Consider the following 18,396-nt stretch of genomic DNA (forward strand, 5'->3'; position numbering starts at 1 on the left):
TTATTTGGCTGGAATGCTGCCATGTATTTAAGGAAACCAGAACTGCCAACACCTGGCAGCTTTGCTCCTTCACAGAAGAGATCTTAGCTCAGAGTTACTATTGACAACTCACCACAAACTTCATCTGAAGGTCCACTGTGGTCCCTTGTCCCTGTACCTTTCTGCAGCACACAACCAATGTAAGCTCTGATCAGACAACTACCTAGAGTGACTACACAATTCACTACGATTCGGGTACAAACTGAAGTTCGCTAGCAGCTGTGTCACCGCTCCTTCCTGTTCTCCTGGGATCAGCTCCTGCCTGGATGCAGAACCCTGGAAACAGACCTGAATGCAGAGTTACATGTGCAACCTGGAGCAACAACTGCACCCAGGCAGGACTGCCTGGCTTTAACTCAGAGGGCATTTTATCCTGTGCTATTTTCTTACCTTAACATGCCCTCTCTCTAGATCATAGCTGGCTAGGTTTTAGGAATGATGCATTTTAGGAACAGGCTGTTTCACAATGATGTCATATTCCAAAATGCTAAACACTGTCGGCCCTGTCCCCCCTCCTGGATGCAGTGCTGGCAGTAAGGCTTGGACAGACTGGGAAGCAGCCTCCATGCCTCAGTGTGAAAAGGAGGTGATCATAAAAGCAGGTAACTCCACAGCCATGCCACAGAGCTGGTTCTGTGACCACAGCCATGCTGGGATCAGGGCTAAGTTCTGTTACCTAAGTCTAAACTGTCCCTTCCAAGTACAACAGGCAGCTCAAAACGGTCAAACTCCAGCTTGGGAGGAAGGAGTGGCTTACTGGAATAGGGCGTGCTGGAAGTCTGTAACATCCTGATGAACAAACCCATCTGCATTATTCAGCAGCACAGTGAGTGGGGTAGGACTCTGTGAACACGGCGGCGGCGACTGCAGATTTATCATCTTCCGCTAACTCGGCCTTCTCCACCTTGATCACTGCAGTAGCTGATTTATCATCTTCCGCTAACTCAGCCTCCTCCACCTTGATCACTGCAGCAGGTGGAACCTCTTCTCCCACCTGGATCTCTCCAGGGAGATGCACAGGGCCCTCTGCCTGTGCCCCCACGTAGGTAGGAGTGCTGTACTTCATGAGAACAGTCTTGAACTGTGCCAGGGGCGCATTGGTGCGGACTCCCATGGGGTCGAAGTGGGTTCGGCTCACGCGGTATCCGGCCTCTGACAGATAATTCAGGAACTTATTTAACCTGGGAAGAAAGGCAGCAAAACCAAAACCCCGCATTGAGAACGGACGTGGGGCTGACAGGGCTGACTCAGAACAAGCTGTGTGTCTATGTCAGACCGAGCTGGAAGGCGAACCCACACTTACTTTGGCATGTTCATGCCCTTGATGCTGTGCCGGTGGATGTTGTAGTAGAACGGGGGGTGCTCGGCGCTGTGCTCGGCCCGCTGCCGCTTCGCCGTGCCGCGCAGCACCTCCTCACTTTTCCTCTTGCCTGCACCACAAGAAGGCCACAGAAACCACTCAGCACTCACAGGCACCCCAAAGACACCAGCAAAGCCTCAGACAGTACACACAAAAACAAAGCCATGCAGCAACTTCAGCTGTGTGCCTGCTTGTCTAAGCTGGTGTCTGCAGAGGTAAAATCGGGCCTGAATTTAATCAACAGGCCATTTCAGTAGTAACAAGTAAATTAAAGTGGCTTCATAGAGTATTTGGCATTCTGCTTTTACCAATAAATATGATTCTGGATAAAGATAAAATAAAATCGCTACTGGGTGGGAAAAAACTCCAGAGTGCAATACTGTTAAATATAAAAAAAGCTACACCAAAATGCTCCACTTACCATGTACTAAGTAGGATTCTGCAAAAGTACTTGGTGTTCTAATATATACGCCACACTCTTCTAGAATACAATTAGAAGGCAAAATTAATTCTACTGTAAAGTGGCAAAATGCTTTAACTACACAGAATGAAATAATTCCATTATTCAATAATGCATTCAACTCTATGGATACACTGCTGTTAAGTAACTTATCAGAGATCAGCATCTCTAAAAATCACCACAAAGCCAGTCCTCTCTGTGAACAGGCTGCCCCTTTTCTTGCCTTGTTTGTTCTCGTCACCAGGACTGTGGGTAAGAAAATGTTTGGGAGCTGTGCATTCTGCTTCACAAACTAATGTCTTCAGAAGTGGCTGAGCTTCATCCAAGCCATACTGCACAGCCTCCAGGAGCATCCTCCTGAGGAATCCAGTGTTAAAGAGAGCTCCTGACCTATGAAACACAAGAGAAGTCAAAAGTTAAGGCTTTTTAATAGAAGCTGCTCCAAAATTCTCTGCCCAAATTGATCAGCAATTATGTCACACTGAATTGAATTTTTTGCAATGACAACAACACTGGTCTTGTTTAAAAAATAATTTAAAAATCAAGATCTCAAAAACAGTAATTTTATTTCTCCCCCAAGAGAAGAGGCAGGTTCTCCTGTGCAGGACATATTCCATAAGTGCACTGAATGTGAAATTTAAAATGTGTTACTATTTATTAACTGGTTTGAACAAAAGAAGAAACTGAATACCCCACTAAATTTAAATCCATACTCTGTTTCCTGAGCTCCTGCTGACTGCTGTACCTCCTAAATAAAAACTGTTATGATATGAACAGCTGAGCTTCAGAGCTTCTGGACCAGTGACTCTCCAAATGTGTCCTGTGATGTGAACTTACCAGAGAGGACCAAGAAGCACTGCTGTCTTCCCAGGCATGCTGCCATGGCAGTCACAGGGCAGCTGCTGGTAAGGGTTTTCTGCAGCAGAAAAACAGCAGTTAAATTGTTTGGCAATAGCCAGCCATACCTGTGTTACTGCACAGACAGAGAGATGCAGTGGGAGCTCACTTCAGTGAGGTATTTGGAAGGGGAACAGCAGAAGTGTGACACTATTTTCACTTCTGCCAAGCAGCTCATGGTGAGATTTAGTGATTGATGACTTCATCTGTAATCAGTGTTAAAACACTGAAGAAAAAAAAAACCAACATAACTTCCCTATGTTTCTTTCAAGAAACAAGGAAGGAAAGTGTCTGCCTTCCTACTGTTACATAAGCAGCTGTCCAGGTTAACAGTAAGTGCCAGCTACAAAATCCGAAACATCAGATTTTGCATCTGCAAGACACAGTCCACCTACAAGTCTTGTAAGCCCTGTGCAACTAATGCATCAAGCAAATAGTTTACTTACAATTAAGATCTCTACCATAACACTGTACTCAGCTGCTCAACCCCAACCTTAAAACTTTTATCTGATTTTTTAACAACTTTTTAATACCAGGCTCATTGCATGCTCATTGCATGCTCATTGCATCTGACTTTGAGCAGGGCAAAGACACCATAGGCTGACAGCAAGCTATGCAAGAGCCTCCAACTTGGAAACAAGGTTTTAGGGTTTATATTAATGTTTTCAAACCAGCATCTCCAGGAGTGCAATTTTTGTCTCCTGTCTTTCCTAACCTATGTATGGGGACAGCCCATTAACAACAGCAGGGGAAAATCAGACTGCTCAGTCCACTGCATTTTAAGGAACTGAAATGCAGCAGAAAAGCAATCTGACACCAAAAGTTATCCAGCTGCTGCCATCTGAAGGAACCCAATAGTATAAAAGGCTATCCCTATCCTAGGGCTTTTCCTGAAGTGGCAGATCCATGGACATACCAGGCATCCTGGCAGCTCCAGGAGCTAGAGCAGGCTGGGAGGATGTCCTGTGTAGAAACAAGTCTCAGAATGGTTTGGGTTGGAAGAAACCTTAAAGCCCATCCAGTGCCACTCCCTGCCATGGGTAGGGACACCTTTCACTAGCCCAGGTTGCTCCAAGCCCTGTCTAACCTGGCCTTGGACACCTCCAAGGATGGGGCAGCCATGAAGCTGAGCAATTTGTGCCACAAATCCAGTCCATTTACAGGAAAATCCATCCAGACAACTGATCCAGCCCATGGCCATGAAGCACAGTGCCCTCTCCACCTCGCACATACTACTCACTGTTACATACAAGGGAATTGCTACTAATGGGATGTAAATATAAACAAGGCCCAGAACAGAGAGACAAACTACAAAAGAAATGCCATTTACCTTCCACCATATTGCCCTCTTTCTGGAAAACCCTCTCTTCACACCACTGGCAGTGGATGAGGTATCGGACCTTCTTTGCCGAGTCATCCGCAGGGGTTGGACCCCGTAAAACCCTGACCACCACCAGAACAAAGTGTTCCAGAGCCACTGCCAGCAGCACTTCAATGCCTTTGTTACAGCGAGCTGCAGCTCTGGGGGGAGAAACACACACAAAAACCAAATTGTACTGAATTCAGCAGGCAAACACTGCCATGGACACCTGAACCTGCTGCCCAGTTCTGGAGCTCGTCCACTTCCTAGAGAGGGGTACTGAAGATTTGAGAGAGCAGGAGGAAGTGTTCTTTCTGAAGTGCCTCATTTTGTGGCCTTCCTGGCAGGCCAAGCAAATCTAATTTTACTTCTTATCATAGCTAGAAATAGTGGTCTGCCACCTGCATCATCACATGTGCAGGGAGAGGACAAGGGAAATCTAAACATATTCAGCTCAGCATTTGTGCTCTGGCATTCTCAAAACCTCTGGTGATTTCATTTCCTCCTCATCTTTCCCAAGCAGTTGTCCCCTCCTCTTGCCTGTACCTTTTTTCTCCAATTAGGTTTCAGGTCTTAATTTAACAGACTGAGTTTAGTTAGGGTATCTATCTATATGCAAATAACTGATTTCACAAGTCAGCAATCACATCCATCTTTTTAACCTTAAGTATGAGGACCTGTAGTTAACATGAGGTTCCAGTGAAGCAAGTCTTAACTGAAAGGCTTAGCTAGAAGCCATTCCAGCAGTTTATTTTGTATTTAGGAAGTCCTATGGAGTTCTAGAATGGCAAAAATAATAGAGAAATAGAAGAGTTTACAAGTCTGGGTATTTTTTTTCACATTACTATCCCACCCCCCTACCCTACTGATGCATTTTTGCCTTGCCCAGTCCCTAATTATTCCTAATAATTACCTAATAATTTTTTACCCTAACTGGAACTGGTTTAGCAGTACCTGGTGACAGCAGCAATTACAGCCCTGGCTGCCAGCTCCTTGTAGTACTCTGTTCTGACAATATTGCAGCCATAGTGACGCAGGGCCACGTGCTGAGCCTTGGCATAGAGGGAGCTGATGTCTGTGGATGTCAGTGACACAATCCCAAGGTTTCTCACGTTTCTAAAGGCAGAGTCCAGGTAATTCACAGCAGTTCCAAAGGGGTCCAAATGGCTGAAAAGAAAGGATGTACCACTGAGTGTCTATAAATGCTCCAGAGTCTGGCTTTACACTGAGGAACACACTATTTCATAACCTTCATCTATGATCACATTTAAAACAGAAAGAAGGAACAGAACTAAAACTTCCAGCAATGCTTAGATCAGAATGTTAGTCATTAGTAACACAAAAAAATCCCATCACTTATTTTGGTATCTGCATAGGGTTTAAATGCATGCATCTATATACCCAACCTGGAAGAATCAGCCTGCTTTAATTCAAAGTTAATATGCTGCAAAATAGATAAAAACAAGAGATACAACAAACAGCATTTTAAGCTAACAGAAATTAAAAAAAAAAAAAAAAACAAACCCCAAAACTGATTTGGTATTTCCCTTCAGCAAACAGACAATGAAATTATTTAAAAGCTCAGCCTGGGTTAAAATTTTCATGTATATTTGTTACCCATTCTGAATGCCAGAAAGACTAGTATTTTTCCAGCACTTTCTAAAACATTTAAGTTCTGTCCCCACACTATTTCTGGGACAACAAAATTACATTTCAAGTGACTGCTGGTTGATTCTTTTATCATTCCAATTTCTCCAAATAATCATATACTAGGAAGTGGAGTGGGGTGTGTCATTACCAAACCAGAAAATTGACAGAAATATTCAACACTTACATAAAATCAAATGATCTCAAATGCATGACAACATTGGCATCCATTTTTGTCACCTCAATGGTGTCACTGTTTTCTTCTCCATTTCCCACAGTTTCACCATCGTCTTCTTCCTTAATGTTCAGTTTCACCTTCATTTTGTTTAAATGACAATTTTCCTTAATCATTGTCACAGAATTTTCATTACAATCATTAATTGTAACTTTCACAGAACTACTAAGATGCTTTGCCCACTGCAATCCCATGATTCCTGCAGAAAAAGAGAATTTAAGGACAGTAAGACAAGTGGTTGATTTTAAGAAGACCACTGAATTTTAATAGCATTTACAGCCTTTTTAAAAAGCCTTAATACAGCTTTTGACAGCTGTCTTTTTGTATGGAAGCTCAGGACTCCCTGCCTAAGAAAGAAAATTATTGTGTACCTCACATTACTTTTGAGTATGTGATGTCAGTTATGAATTTCTGCTGCTCCCTCCTATTGGATATTAACCAAAATATTAAAGAAATGGACTTTACCAGTGGCACCAAAAGCATCCAAACATTCAATGGGTTTGCGCTCCCCAGCAAGCACAGCCAGTGCACAGAATATCAACTGCCTGGAAGATAAAAATGGCCACAGCCTGTAAGTTGAGAGAACAGTTTTGCTTCCTTTTCCTTATTTTTCTCCCTTTAAACTAACAGTGGGATATTTAAGCTAAAGTCCACTTTTTATAGGGAAGAACTGTAAATAAAAACCTTAGCTATGCTGAAAACCTGAATTCTACAGCAGAGAATTCTTAAAGTAATATCTACTAATTACAGGAAAATACTTGATTACTTAAGAAATGACACTATTTCACATACAGTGTTCTTGGGAATAAATACCATTTGTCAAGAAGAGTTTTCTGATGAGAAACTCCTTTCTCCTGCCCTCTGAACAGAAGTTTTGCAGGGTTGCTTTTCAAAACACAGATTTTTCACTATAAACTCCCTACCCCTCTGATGCATCCTCCCACTCCCTGCTCTCTCACCTGTTGAGCTTCATTTTAGGATTAAAATAGGAATCTGTTTTTTGGGGTGTGGAGTGGTTGGGAAGAACCTGCACATCTGTGGCTGACTCCTTCACCACTTCATAAGATGATTTCGGAGCACCAACTGAAACAAGTAATTGAGGCAGAAGGGAAGAATTGGTGAGAACTGAAATTAATATTAACACAGTTGGTAAATTACACTAAAAAATTGCTCCCATAAAGCAAGAAGTCTGGGTTATGCTGCAAGCCAACCAGCACATGGACCAGTTTACAAGGATGAGGGGAGAGGCAGGCAATAATTTAACTTCTAATCTCAGAAGTGGCAAATAAGGATCACACTCTACCGCAATTTTGCTCTCATAAAACATCAGATTTGTTTCTCAGTTGGGCTCTTATGTATCCACTCCAGTTTAAGAAAGCCAGCCCCCGAGCCTGAGACTTAGCACATTATGTTTAAACATAATACATTGCTAATTAATTAAAATCCTGTTATCAAAGTTCTAAATGTGTCTCAATAAACTGCAAAAATCCCTGAAAATCCTTCATCTATTTTAAGTTATTGAACAGCCCCATGAAATGTGCATAAACAGCACAAGCACACGGACAATTCCAGCACCAGAGCTCTGTGCAGACTGCCTGTGGCAAAACAAGCTTTCAGATCTGACAGCTGTAAACACAGGCTGCCGTTCCTCTGAGCAATTCATCCACAGTCTCAAATGTACCTAGGAACAACCAGGAAAAATTTGTACCAACTGGATACCTTCCAGTGCTCACCCTGCCTCTCTCAGGGCTTTCAAACACACACATGGTGGATCTGCTCCACCTTCAAGGGCCCCAAGAGCTGCCAAGTGCCTACAGATCACAAAACCTCTGGATTTCTCCTCCCTCTGTGAGGAAAAACTGCCTCATGCATTTTGTTAAAAAATGGGCTATTCTTTACTCACAGCTCTGAAGGGAAGCACACAGAGATCAATGTATTTCACAGCACAAAATCTATAAAGATACGGAATGTGGTACCACTATTGCTTTTCAGACATCCAAACTGATGCCCAGGCATCAAACTACTGGCATTCCAATTATTTAAAATAACCTTTAACTAGGTCTTTAATCTAGTTTATGCAAGTTTAGAAACCAAAGTCTCCTTCTGGACAAAGTCAGGTAGGATTGCAATTTACCAAAAAACTACTGACACCTCGATCATGACTTTCTGAGACTGAAAAAACATCATCTTGTTTTGGGAACCCAGGCTGGTTCAGTCTGGATAAAAAGCTATGAATTTTTCATTGCAGAAAGATTTACTCTAGACTTTTTTTTTTGTGGATGCCATGTCCCTCACTCTTTGGAGACACACAAGCTTACAACATTAAGGGTGAGGGGAGTACTAGTTATCTCAATAAGAACACAGGAACTGGTCAGTGCAAGACTAAATCACAACTTTGATGAAACAAAAGTTCTGAAATTTTAAGGGCAGATTTTTCATTAGAAAGGCTAACTCTGTTTCTGATTTTTTTCTGTGTTACTGCAGGTGGTATATGACAGAAAAAGACTGAAGGTTTCCTATCAGTCAGAGCTCACCTGTGATAAACCTGGACTCAGACTCTCCTTTATTCACGTGACGATTAATGTGACCGATCATGTCAGTTCTTCGTACTATTGTTGCTGAGCAGATGATACAGTGGTAATGAGCTCCCATCTTTGACAATGTCTGTAAAATAGAGCCTTTTATGTAGTTTCAGAATACATAAAACATGCTTGAAGTAGAACTGAACACAGGCATATGAGAAGTCATCTGTCTGATACCTCTAGAGCACACAAAATATCTGGAATCTACAGCCAGAGCTGAGCTAGGCAGCTGCCCCCCACAGTGACAGAGGTACAACCCCATGCAGCTAGCCAAGGATGCTACCACACATCCTGGACCAACAAGCTTTTGGAATCACACAGAACACCAAGATGTATTTGGAGACTAAGGAGATCTCAAAAGTTCCCCTCAGTCACCCAATTCCCCTACTTTGTACAGTAACAAGAATTTCTGGGATTCAGCATTTTTACCTGGTCTCCAACAAGGTTGGGTTTTACTGGCCGACAGGGTAAGTGACAGATGCACATTCTGTACCCTGGAAAACAAATGCCATCCCAAAACAGGAAATGAGAAGCATGTCTGTGGCCTGCACCACATGCTCTCACTTCAGATTTCACCAGACAGCAACAAGAGAAGATCATCAATTATCTGGGACATTCCCTCTCTGCACAAGGGAAATTTATCAGCAAATTACATATTTTAAACTTTAAAATGCAAAGAATTTAAAGTTTATTAAAATAAGTCTCAAGTCTTCAGTTCAAAAGTACCTATGAGTCTTTCACAAAAATATTGTTACCTGGCTAAAAGACTGGTGTGAAGACTTTATCTGTAAACATAAGTTGCACAGTTCAAGAAAACTGAAATGAGATACCTGATACTCCAGTTGGAACATTCATAGTTCAACTTTATCTTGCCCATCCTCTAAATAGTCACCTGATTTCCCACAAACCCATACACCTGGATTTTTAAAAAACACACACTGCTCACTTAATTTTCCTTCCTAAACTTCTTGCAGGGATTTTAACGCATGTCAGGAGCAGATCACAGAGTTCATTACAAAACAATTAAAGCCACTAAGTACTGATACTACATAAAGACTTCAAGTGTTTGTCAGAACCCACGGAATCTTTATGATCCACCAAAATTGATCATCCATGTGTGTCTGATTATTATTAATACATAAATAAAACTTTTGTTGAAGTAGTTTTCATTGCACACGTATTTTAAATTTTATTTTAATTTTTATGACATGCCATGCAATTATTGGTGATTTTCTAAAGAGAAAATACATAATTGTAACCATTCTGGCTGGAGAAGATTAGAATTCTTTCACATTTACATTTTCCATGCCACCTCAAAATTCATTCTGTCAAAATACGGTTCTAATTCACAGCTAGTAACAAAATGCTTAAGTAAAGTGAAATTTTGAAATATAAAACACAGAACATACCCACAATTTCTTTTAGTATTTACTATTCAAACCCAATCGCCATTACCTTCAAATTCAACAGACACCTTCCAGTGCAAATTCTGCAAGTGACGATGGAGTTTGTGGCTATAGCAAGCTTTGAATTTCTCCTCAGGACACAATGGACAAGGCTTCCTTTCATCTGAAAATACAATTAAAAACTATGAGAAACATGAAATGCAGTTATCACTTGTGTTAGCTGAGATGCAGGCCAAGAGAAAAAAGGCTGAAGGGAAAATCAACACTAGCTAAAGTTGAAATCCTCAGGGAACATTCTATTTCATGCACAAACTCCAAATTTATGGGTTGCCTCTTTCTGCTCCAAAGAATATAGACCAAAATCACTATAACTTTAAAAATTATTAACTTCTACAACCTTTGGATTTTGGTTTCTAGTATTTTTTACTCCAGCAACATGAGGCTAATGAAACTTCTGAAAAGTACTGAGGGACAACAAAACTTTACAGATGACTTGCAAAGACTTGAAACCACCAAACCAAAACCCCCAAAAAATCAGGAGGTTAAAACAAGATTTTATTGTTCTAACTCCTGCATCTTTTGGACAAAACAAGCAGCTGATATCTATTTAAGCTGCAAAATAAGGCAATATACCCTGTGTAAAGTAATTTAGGAAAACAAAATAATTCTTGAAAATCCTCCACGTGAGACACAAAAAGCAAAGGCAAGGCTGAATACAAAGGTGTTGAAGCCCTTGAAGCAGTAACCTACATAAAAACTAGCTGAATGTCAAACAACCTCTGAGGCAGAATTTGGGAGAAGAAGAAGAGAATAAATCATAAAGCCTTTTTTTACAAAACCCCTAATCTTTAAATATCATAAATATATGTAAGTGTAATAAAGATAAAATCTAAAGAAAAATGTAAATACCTGTAACACAAAGATCTGTATTCAGGGACACTGCAGTGAACAACTCACCTTCTCTCAGGTCAGCCAATTTCTCTAGATCAGCAAGGTGTCTCTGAATTGAAATATGTTTGTCTAAAAAAAACCACCAGAAATATTTATAAATTAAACATTCTTAGTTTAAAAATGGCTTTTAGTTTACTGCTACTTTTCTGTGCAACATATCAAATCTAGCACTGTAAGAATGACTGCATGAGGGACTGAAATGCTTGTTTTTGTCCTTTTACTTCCATGGCAGCACAAATGACTGCAAATATTATCCCCAGAATAGCTGTTTAATAAGATCCATATATTTTCATATATTTCTATTTCCTTTTAATACTGACACACAAACTTTCTAAGACAGAAATACCCTATTTAAAAAAAAACAGCTGAAAAGATCAAGTCACATTCCCTTTACACCTGGTTTTACTGCCCAGCACTGTTAGTGAATGCAAATCATGCACAAAAGCAGTACAAAAACATCATATGAACTCACTGGCAAAACTAAATAATAACTGTAAGTGGACCAAATTTAAGAATAATTATTCACTGTGGAGTCAGGATACATTAAATGCTAGCTTTTTTTTTTCTTTCCCTTAGTAAACAATTTAACCTTTAAATCTACCACCTGATTTTTCAACTTTTCAGTCAGATTTTGCTAATACCAAGAAAATTAGGTTGAAATCTGCTTTATTGATTCCAGCACACAGAACTTCCCAGTACACTGTAACACAGACTCTGTAGCAACTTTAAGCTTTACAACATTTTCACAGGATAAATCTTCAGGTTTTCTTATACCAGACAAAGCAACTGATCCACGTGGTCAGTATCCAGAGGTGAGTTTTAAAATGAGATTTCACACACTCCCTTTACCTTTCCTCCCTAGTATTTCTACCTGTCCTCCAGCACATGGCACAAATATTAAGAGTTTATTAACAAACCTCGGGGGTAATCAGATGATAGATCCAAAATGTTGCTATCAGATTCCCTTGGGCGCTCTTCCTCTGCTCCTCTGTCTTCAGCTTCCAATTCTGACTTGGGAATTTTCACATCAGCGTTGTTGCCTTTCATGTTTTCAGAGACCACCAAACCATCTTAAAACCAAACAAAAACACAGTAAAAATGTCATTGATGTAACTGAAGGATACAAACATGTTCATTTGTTTCCAATAATCTGGTGCTGACTACAAGCATGAAAGAGTCAAAATATTATGTAGGAGAATAGTACCAGATGAATTTTCACTCCAATTATCCTTGGAAATCGCTGTGGAATAATGTAATCCTGGACATCTGAAATGACTATTCACACATCAGTATCAGATGTTTCAGGTGAACAAAATAACATTTACACGTTTTTTTCTGGCAGGATGCAGTGAAGCAAGCCAAAGCAGGCAAGGAGGAGCTCCAAATTCCCCAGACAAGTGTGATAACAGTATAGTTCATGGATCAAACAATATGAAAGAAGGGACTAATGCAGGAATTTGCTATCAGCAGAGGCAGGGATGTGGGTAAGTGCTGGTGACTTCAGCATTTGCAAATGAATTGCTTCCTGGGGCAGCACAGATGGGCCTGGTGAAGAATTTCAAGCATTTAAAGAGGCTGAGAGATGGAGAGATAAAATGATGAGAATAGTCAAACCCGGAGAAAATAACTGAAAGAAGAGGTCGAAATCTCCAGAAGGCATGGTGTAACCCCTGTCCAAGGAATATAAGAAAGCACAAGGAAAGGATTCAGAAAGCCAAATAAATTTATAAATATTGTCCTGCTCCCAGCAAGATTCCAGGGGACAGGTGGGACTAAGTGAAGTTTCAACCATGGGTAACAACAAATAAAGCTCTGGCATCACTTTGCAACTACTGAGAAGCAACAGAGCTGGCCAAGGCTTTTCAGCCAGGATGGGACAGACAGAAGGTGCAGAGAGGGCTCAAAAGGCAACCGTGGGCTGCCTGTCCCAACACAGAAACCGGGATGCAGGAATGGACGGTTGTTCTCTGGATGTGGAGAGAACAACCTGTGATAGTGGGAGGTCTCCCTGCCCACAGCAGGGGCTGGAACAGGATGGGCTTTAGGGTTCCTTCCAACCCAAACCATTCCATGATTCTCTGATTTCTGGTCTTCCCTATCCACCTAGTCTGGAAGGATCTTACAGCAGTTCTTCAGATTCCCCAGGGCTACTTTTGTTTGTTTTCTTTTAAACATTGCTGTTGGGTAAAAATATCTGTTATTATGAAAACTGACAGAAAGAGAAAATGGCAGGAATGCCTCAAGACAGGGGCTCAAAAACCCGAAAAAACAGAAGCACAGAGTAAAATTATTCTACCTATCTTACAATCTATCAGGACGTGCACTGCTACAAAAAGATTGTTGCTGAGCTCCTCATAGACCTGTTTTAAGATGATAACTCATCTAAGAAAGATTTGCATGGAGCCTACTGCTCCATTTAAAAGTTGCAGGATTCTTGGTTATAGTTTCTACATACGTTATTAATACAAAGACAGACAGAAAAAGAGTAACTAAAAGCATGTTTGGTAAGACATCCCTAAAAACTATTGATTAGTTGCGGCAAAAGTGGAAACAGTTATAAAAATATATAGTGGGAGCACAGCAGTGACAAAAAACCAGCAGAGTTGGACAGTCTGCATTTTCAGAGCACGTGGAGAAGTTAAAATGATTGAAAAGGATACTACGTATGTAAAAGCTAGTTAATATATAAATGTACAAAGAGAGAGGTAAACTTTTACACTGAATGATGAAGGAAAGCAGGCTGCTATCGAACCAAGACGTCAGGATTTTTTAAATGCCCACCGCGAACCACTGCTGACACACAAACAGAATAAGGCTTCTTCAGAGAGCCTAAAGTACACTTACACAAAAAAAAAAAAAAATTAATTAGAAGAGTCACTTCACTCCAACCGTAAGGCTGCAGCAGCAAAGGGCTGGCAGCAAGGGCTCAGTTGAGGATCTGAAGTCCAGCAAAACCAATTTACAGAATCCTAGAGCGGACCAGGTCGGAAGGACCACGGTGGTCCAACCTCCCTGCTCCCAGCAGGCTCCTTCCGGAGCACATGGCGCAAACACGTTTTGGTTTAAAAAACCAAAGACGCGCGGCTGAGCCCGCGCGGCCCACGCCGCACTTTGGGCTCCCCAAGGGACCTCATGGAACAATAATTTATCCCTAAAGTATCAGTAGGTTTGGGGAAGAAAGAAGCGACAGGAGCGCGGGTTCAAGCGTAGCGAGGCCTGGCGGGAACACGTGTGGCCCCGCACTGCGCTGGGAAAACGGGAGAACCGGGAGCCTGCGCCTCCCAGGGCTCCCCGGCGCGGGAGGACGGGGACGGCGAGCGGCCCCGGGGTGTAAACTCAAACCGGCCCAGGCTGTAAATTCAAACCGGCCCCGGGCTGCAAATTCAAACCCGCCCGGGCTCCGCATGGCGCCCGCCCGCCCTCAGCCCCGGCACGGAGGCCCGGCTCCCCCTACCCGCCCGATCCCTGCCCGCTCTCACTGAACGCCGCCGGCTCGCCGCCGCCTTCATGGTCATGGTTGTGGTTTTCCTCCTCTTCTTCCTCCTGCTGCTCCTGCCGCCGCCCCAGCGCGGCCTTCGCAGCCTCTAGCGCTGCCTCCGCCGCCTCTAGCGCTGCCATGTTCCCGGCGCGGAGCCGCCGCGGAGCCCGCACGCCGAGGGCGGCCCCCTCCGCCTACACTTCCCAGCTGCGCCCGGGCCAGCCCGGCGCGCACCGCGGCAGAGGAGGAGCCGCGCCGGGGCCGGGGCAGCCGCGCCGGGCACGGCCCGAGCCGCCCTAACGGCCCCGACAGCTGCCGCGGGGCCCGCCGGGGAGCGGCCGAGCGGGGTGAGGCGGCGCCGCACGGCGTCCTATGAGGAGGGAGGAAGGGAAGGGAAATAGACGGAAGGGAAGGGGAGCTGTGTGTGTTGGCAATGCCCCGGGTGCTTTGCGGGCCCCCGGGCTGTCCCCTGGGAGGGAGTGAGGCAGGAGCTGTCGCCCCTCAGCCCCCCGTGAGAGCCTCCTTCAGAGCCCGGTGCTGCCCGCGCCTCAGGGCGGAGCCGGTCCCGGGCTGCCCTGCTCGGGTCTGGGATCGCCGCGTTGGGAGCTCCGGGTGAAGCTTTCCACAGCTGCCCTGAACTTCCTGGTGGTGTGCGCTGTTTGTGTGGAGTGGAGGGGCTGCTGCGGGGTGTCACTGTAATTCCTCCATCCTCGGGAGGGGCCGAAGACGGCAGTCGCACAGCCGGGACTGCCTTAGACAGTCACAGCTTCGGCTGGGTTGGAAAAGCTCTCCAAGCCCAGCGAGCCCAAGCAGTGCCCGATCCCCACCGTGACAGCAGCCCAAAGCACTGGGTGCCACGTCCAGGCCTTCCTGGGACACCGGCAGGGATGGGGACTCCAGCACCGCCCTGCGCAGCCCCTTCCAATGTCCGATGGTCTTAAAACTTAGTAATACGACTCAGTGTTGAAGGATGGTAGCTTTTGTTTGTTTGGTGGTACAAAATAGGTGTCTCTGGGGAGGTGTAATTGCTGTCTTTTCTGCTCTGGCGTGCCCTCAGATGTGAATAATTATTAACCCTGTTGAGACCTGCTGTATCTCTGGAGTGAGAAAACGAAAGAAGACTATTATAAAGTATTTTTCTCTGTGCAGTTAAAACTTATTTTTAGCTCATCTGGATCTGAAAACTTTAAACAAGTAGTAAAGACAACATACTCTTTTCACAGGATTTGAAGATGTCTAAAAAGAAGCTGAAGAAACTATCTGGAAAGGAAGTCTCTTTGGATGGCCAGGATGACAAAGTAGGAGCAGAAATATTATTATTTTTATATCTTTATTCAACCTCCTACATTCAAGAGAATATTAATTGTTTAGCAGCCTTGTGGTAGAAGGATGAATCCAATTTAAAGACAGAGTCATAAAGAACAGCAGGAGGGTTGAGTTGGGCAGATAAATGTGTTTTTCTTCAGAGGCTGTGAGTAGTATGGGTATCAGAAAATAAGAAACTTTTTCATTTTAGTGTGTCTTTCTGTTTGAGAAGAATTGGGTTTAGTACTGGTGCTGAAATCAGTGCTGTTTTCTTGGACTGTTCTGTATGTTGGATCATATATTGTAATTTTCTGATTAACCACAAGTTGTACTTCACAGCATTTTGGTGAGTGACTCTCAAAGATTTCCTTCTAGCCCCTGAGACATAAATTAATGACCAAAATTCTCAGCATATTCTAGTACATACTTATATCTAGTGAGTCAGCTTTCACTGCATCACTTGTAAAATGCAGATGCTACAGGAGTTGTCACCTTTTGGTCATACTTATGTGTAGCTTCCTATTGTTTTTTATTGTTTGTGTCCAACTTCTGACAAGTTATTTACTTTCAGAAGTGCAATACATAGTTGATAAATCAGTAGTTTAATAATTCCACACTTCAATTTGCTACATTTTTTTTCCTGCTGGAGTTTGCAAGGAATATGTATAAAGTAAGAGAGCTTTTACCTGTCTTCTCAAAGAATTTTTGCAACTGTTAATAAATAAGCATGATTGTGGCCTTGTAAACTGAATTATTCATGTTAAAAGCTTTCTGATCATAGAGGAAATGTTGTTCAAAGTCAGATGTTTGTAACTATTATTTCTTGCCCCAATTTCCTTACTATTATTCAATTTGTCTTTTAAAAATAACTTATCCTAAGATGCCTTATTGTTTTGGGTTTTTTTCCTTCTGTAATACAAATTGTAAACACTTGCCTTAAAACTTCATGCTGTGGCTTATTGCCATTGCTAATGCCTCACCAGTTTAAAGAATACAGCTTTAACAGCAAAAAGATGAAGTCTCTAACAGGAGCAAGTGTCCTGCAGTGTGATTCCAGCATGGGTGGGAAGTGTCTTATACCCCAAACTGATTGTGCTGGGAGGAGGGGAACAGTAAGAAAATTTGCTTTCGATAATTAAATTAAATGAAGACGTTTGAAAAAAGGAGGGGGTAGGTTGAAAAGAAATATTAAAAATGTAATGAAAACTCATGGTTGTCAGGGAATAGGCCTTGAAGAGAGAAATGAGCAGCTGGAAGTGAGTTTATTATCACCAGAAGTTGTCCCAGCAACATTATGAGCTCCACCTACCCCAAGGGAGCTCCTTCAGTGCTTTCCAGCTGCTGGGAACAGCAGGGGGGTGCATGTGACCCTGGGGGAGCCTTTGAAATTGTCTGTCATTCTGTTTGTTCTCTGCATTGCTGATATGGTCCTGCAGCTCCAGAACCAGCCACAGGCAGAGTTTCTCAGAACTGCCTTAATTTTGGACTCCCCTGGTTTCTGCAAGCCTTTGATTTTTCCATTAAGTGCTCCCTAGTGTGGGAGTAAACCAGCTAAGACCTCTCTAGGTAGGAAAAATCACTGCAGCAGTGACCTGGTGGCCTCACTGAGTCAGCAGGCCCCAGTTATTGAAGGAGTGAATTATTTGTGAAAGGATGAACTGTCTGGAGTTTCCTTACCCAAAATAATCCATGTGTTACCGTTCTCTGTTGTAACTTCCTACACCCTGCTGTTTTTTGGGGAAAACTGAGTCCTATAACCCAGAGATGTATAAAAACTACATGTGGACACTTGGTTTTACCTGAGTGAGTTCCTGTGAATTGATCATGGTAGGAATGTTACTATGTCAGGTCTGTAGCTGTCACTGCTGTAGTGGACCCTGTTGAATCACTTTGTAAGCATTAAAGTGCTTCATGATTAAATCATGAAGTGCTGCTAAACCCTTTGCACCCTTATCTTTGCATGCACATCCTTGGCACCCTTTGACCTTAGTGTTTCTCTAAGCAGCCAAACCACCCAGTTTTGACTTATGAAGGCTTTTTTTTCAACTGCAGTTTCCTCTGTAAGCCCCTGAATTTAATTTTTTTTCAGAACTCTGAAGACACAAGATCTTACAAGCACACTGCAAAAGAAGAAACAGAACTCCAAAGGTAAATTCTCAATCTGTCATTAAATAGAACTACTTAAAAATATAACAATCACAGACCATTTAATGCTGAAGACATTTTTTTGACCTGTTCACCAAATAAAATGTGGTGTTTTAACCAGTCTTTCTTTGGATATTTTAAACCTAGTGTACAGTTAATATAATTACTGAATATTTTCTCTGCTCTTATAAGAAAGTTTCCTAATAATTTTTCATATAATTCATGATTTCTCTAGAATGGCATTATTTTCCCCTCCGTTGTTCCCTTTCCAAGTTCCCCAGTCAGTGCAGCAGTGCAGGATAAACAGTTTGAAAGCTGTGTGTGTTTTGGCACTGTGTGACCAAGCTGACCTTTTAGGTAACACACCTCCTTTATCACTGAACTGCTGTTAAAACTTATCTGTGTGATAAGAAGAAACTCGTCTGTGTAGGGTGTCTCTCAAACCAGCAGTGAATGCAGAAAAAGCTTTTTCTCCATTTTCTGAAAGCTAAAATGGCTGTACAGTGGAGAAAGGTAAATCCAAAAAATGCC

At 42.6% G+C, this 18,396-nt stretch overlaps 2 protein-coding genes across 2 annotated transcripts in view; one reads left to right on the forward strand and one right to left on the reverse strand.

Annotated features, from left to right (window-relative positions):
- Positions 1-14,555, reverse strand: TRMT1L (tRNA methyltransferase 1 like). The gene is made up of 16 exons (XM_059854544.1): positions 14,417-14,555; positions 11,855-12,007; positions 10,944-11,006; positions 10,036-10,149; positions 9,010-9,074; positions 8,533-8,662; positions 6,958-7,081; positions 6,464-6,543; positions 5,951-6,197; positions 5,071-5,283; positions 4,087-4,277; positions 2,697-2,775; positions 2,083-2,249; positions 1,821-1,880; positions 1,343-1,469; positions 1-1,220 (listed from the first exon to the last, which is right to left on the reverse strand). Exons 1-16 carry the CDS (start codon positions 14,553-14,555, stop codon positions 851-853), a joined length of 2,322 nt encoding a protein of 773 aa, XP_059710527.1. The 3' UTR covers positions 1-850.
- The window catches only part of SWT1 (SWT1 RNA endoribonuclease homolog), a 25,719-nt gene continuing 21,876 nt past the window's right edge, over positions 14,554-18,396 (forward strand). The window contains 4 exon segments of the mRNA XM_059854543.1: positions 14,554-14,596; positions 14,599-14,762; positions 15,639-15,713; positions 17,810-17,868. Coding sequence (XP_059710526.1) covers positions 14,554-14,596; positions 14,599-14,762; positions 15,639-15,713; positions 17,810-17,868 — 341 coding nt within the window.

The sequence above is a fragment of the Haemorhous mexicanus genome, chromosome 9 (genome assembly GCF_027477595.1).
Source record: "Haemorhous mexicanus isolate bHaeMex1 chromosome 9, bHaeMex1.pri, whole genome shotgun sequence".
Lineage (NCBI taxonomy): Eukaryota > Metazoa > Chordata > Aves > Passeriformes > Fringillidae > Haemorhous > Haemorhous mexicanus.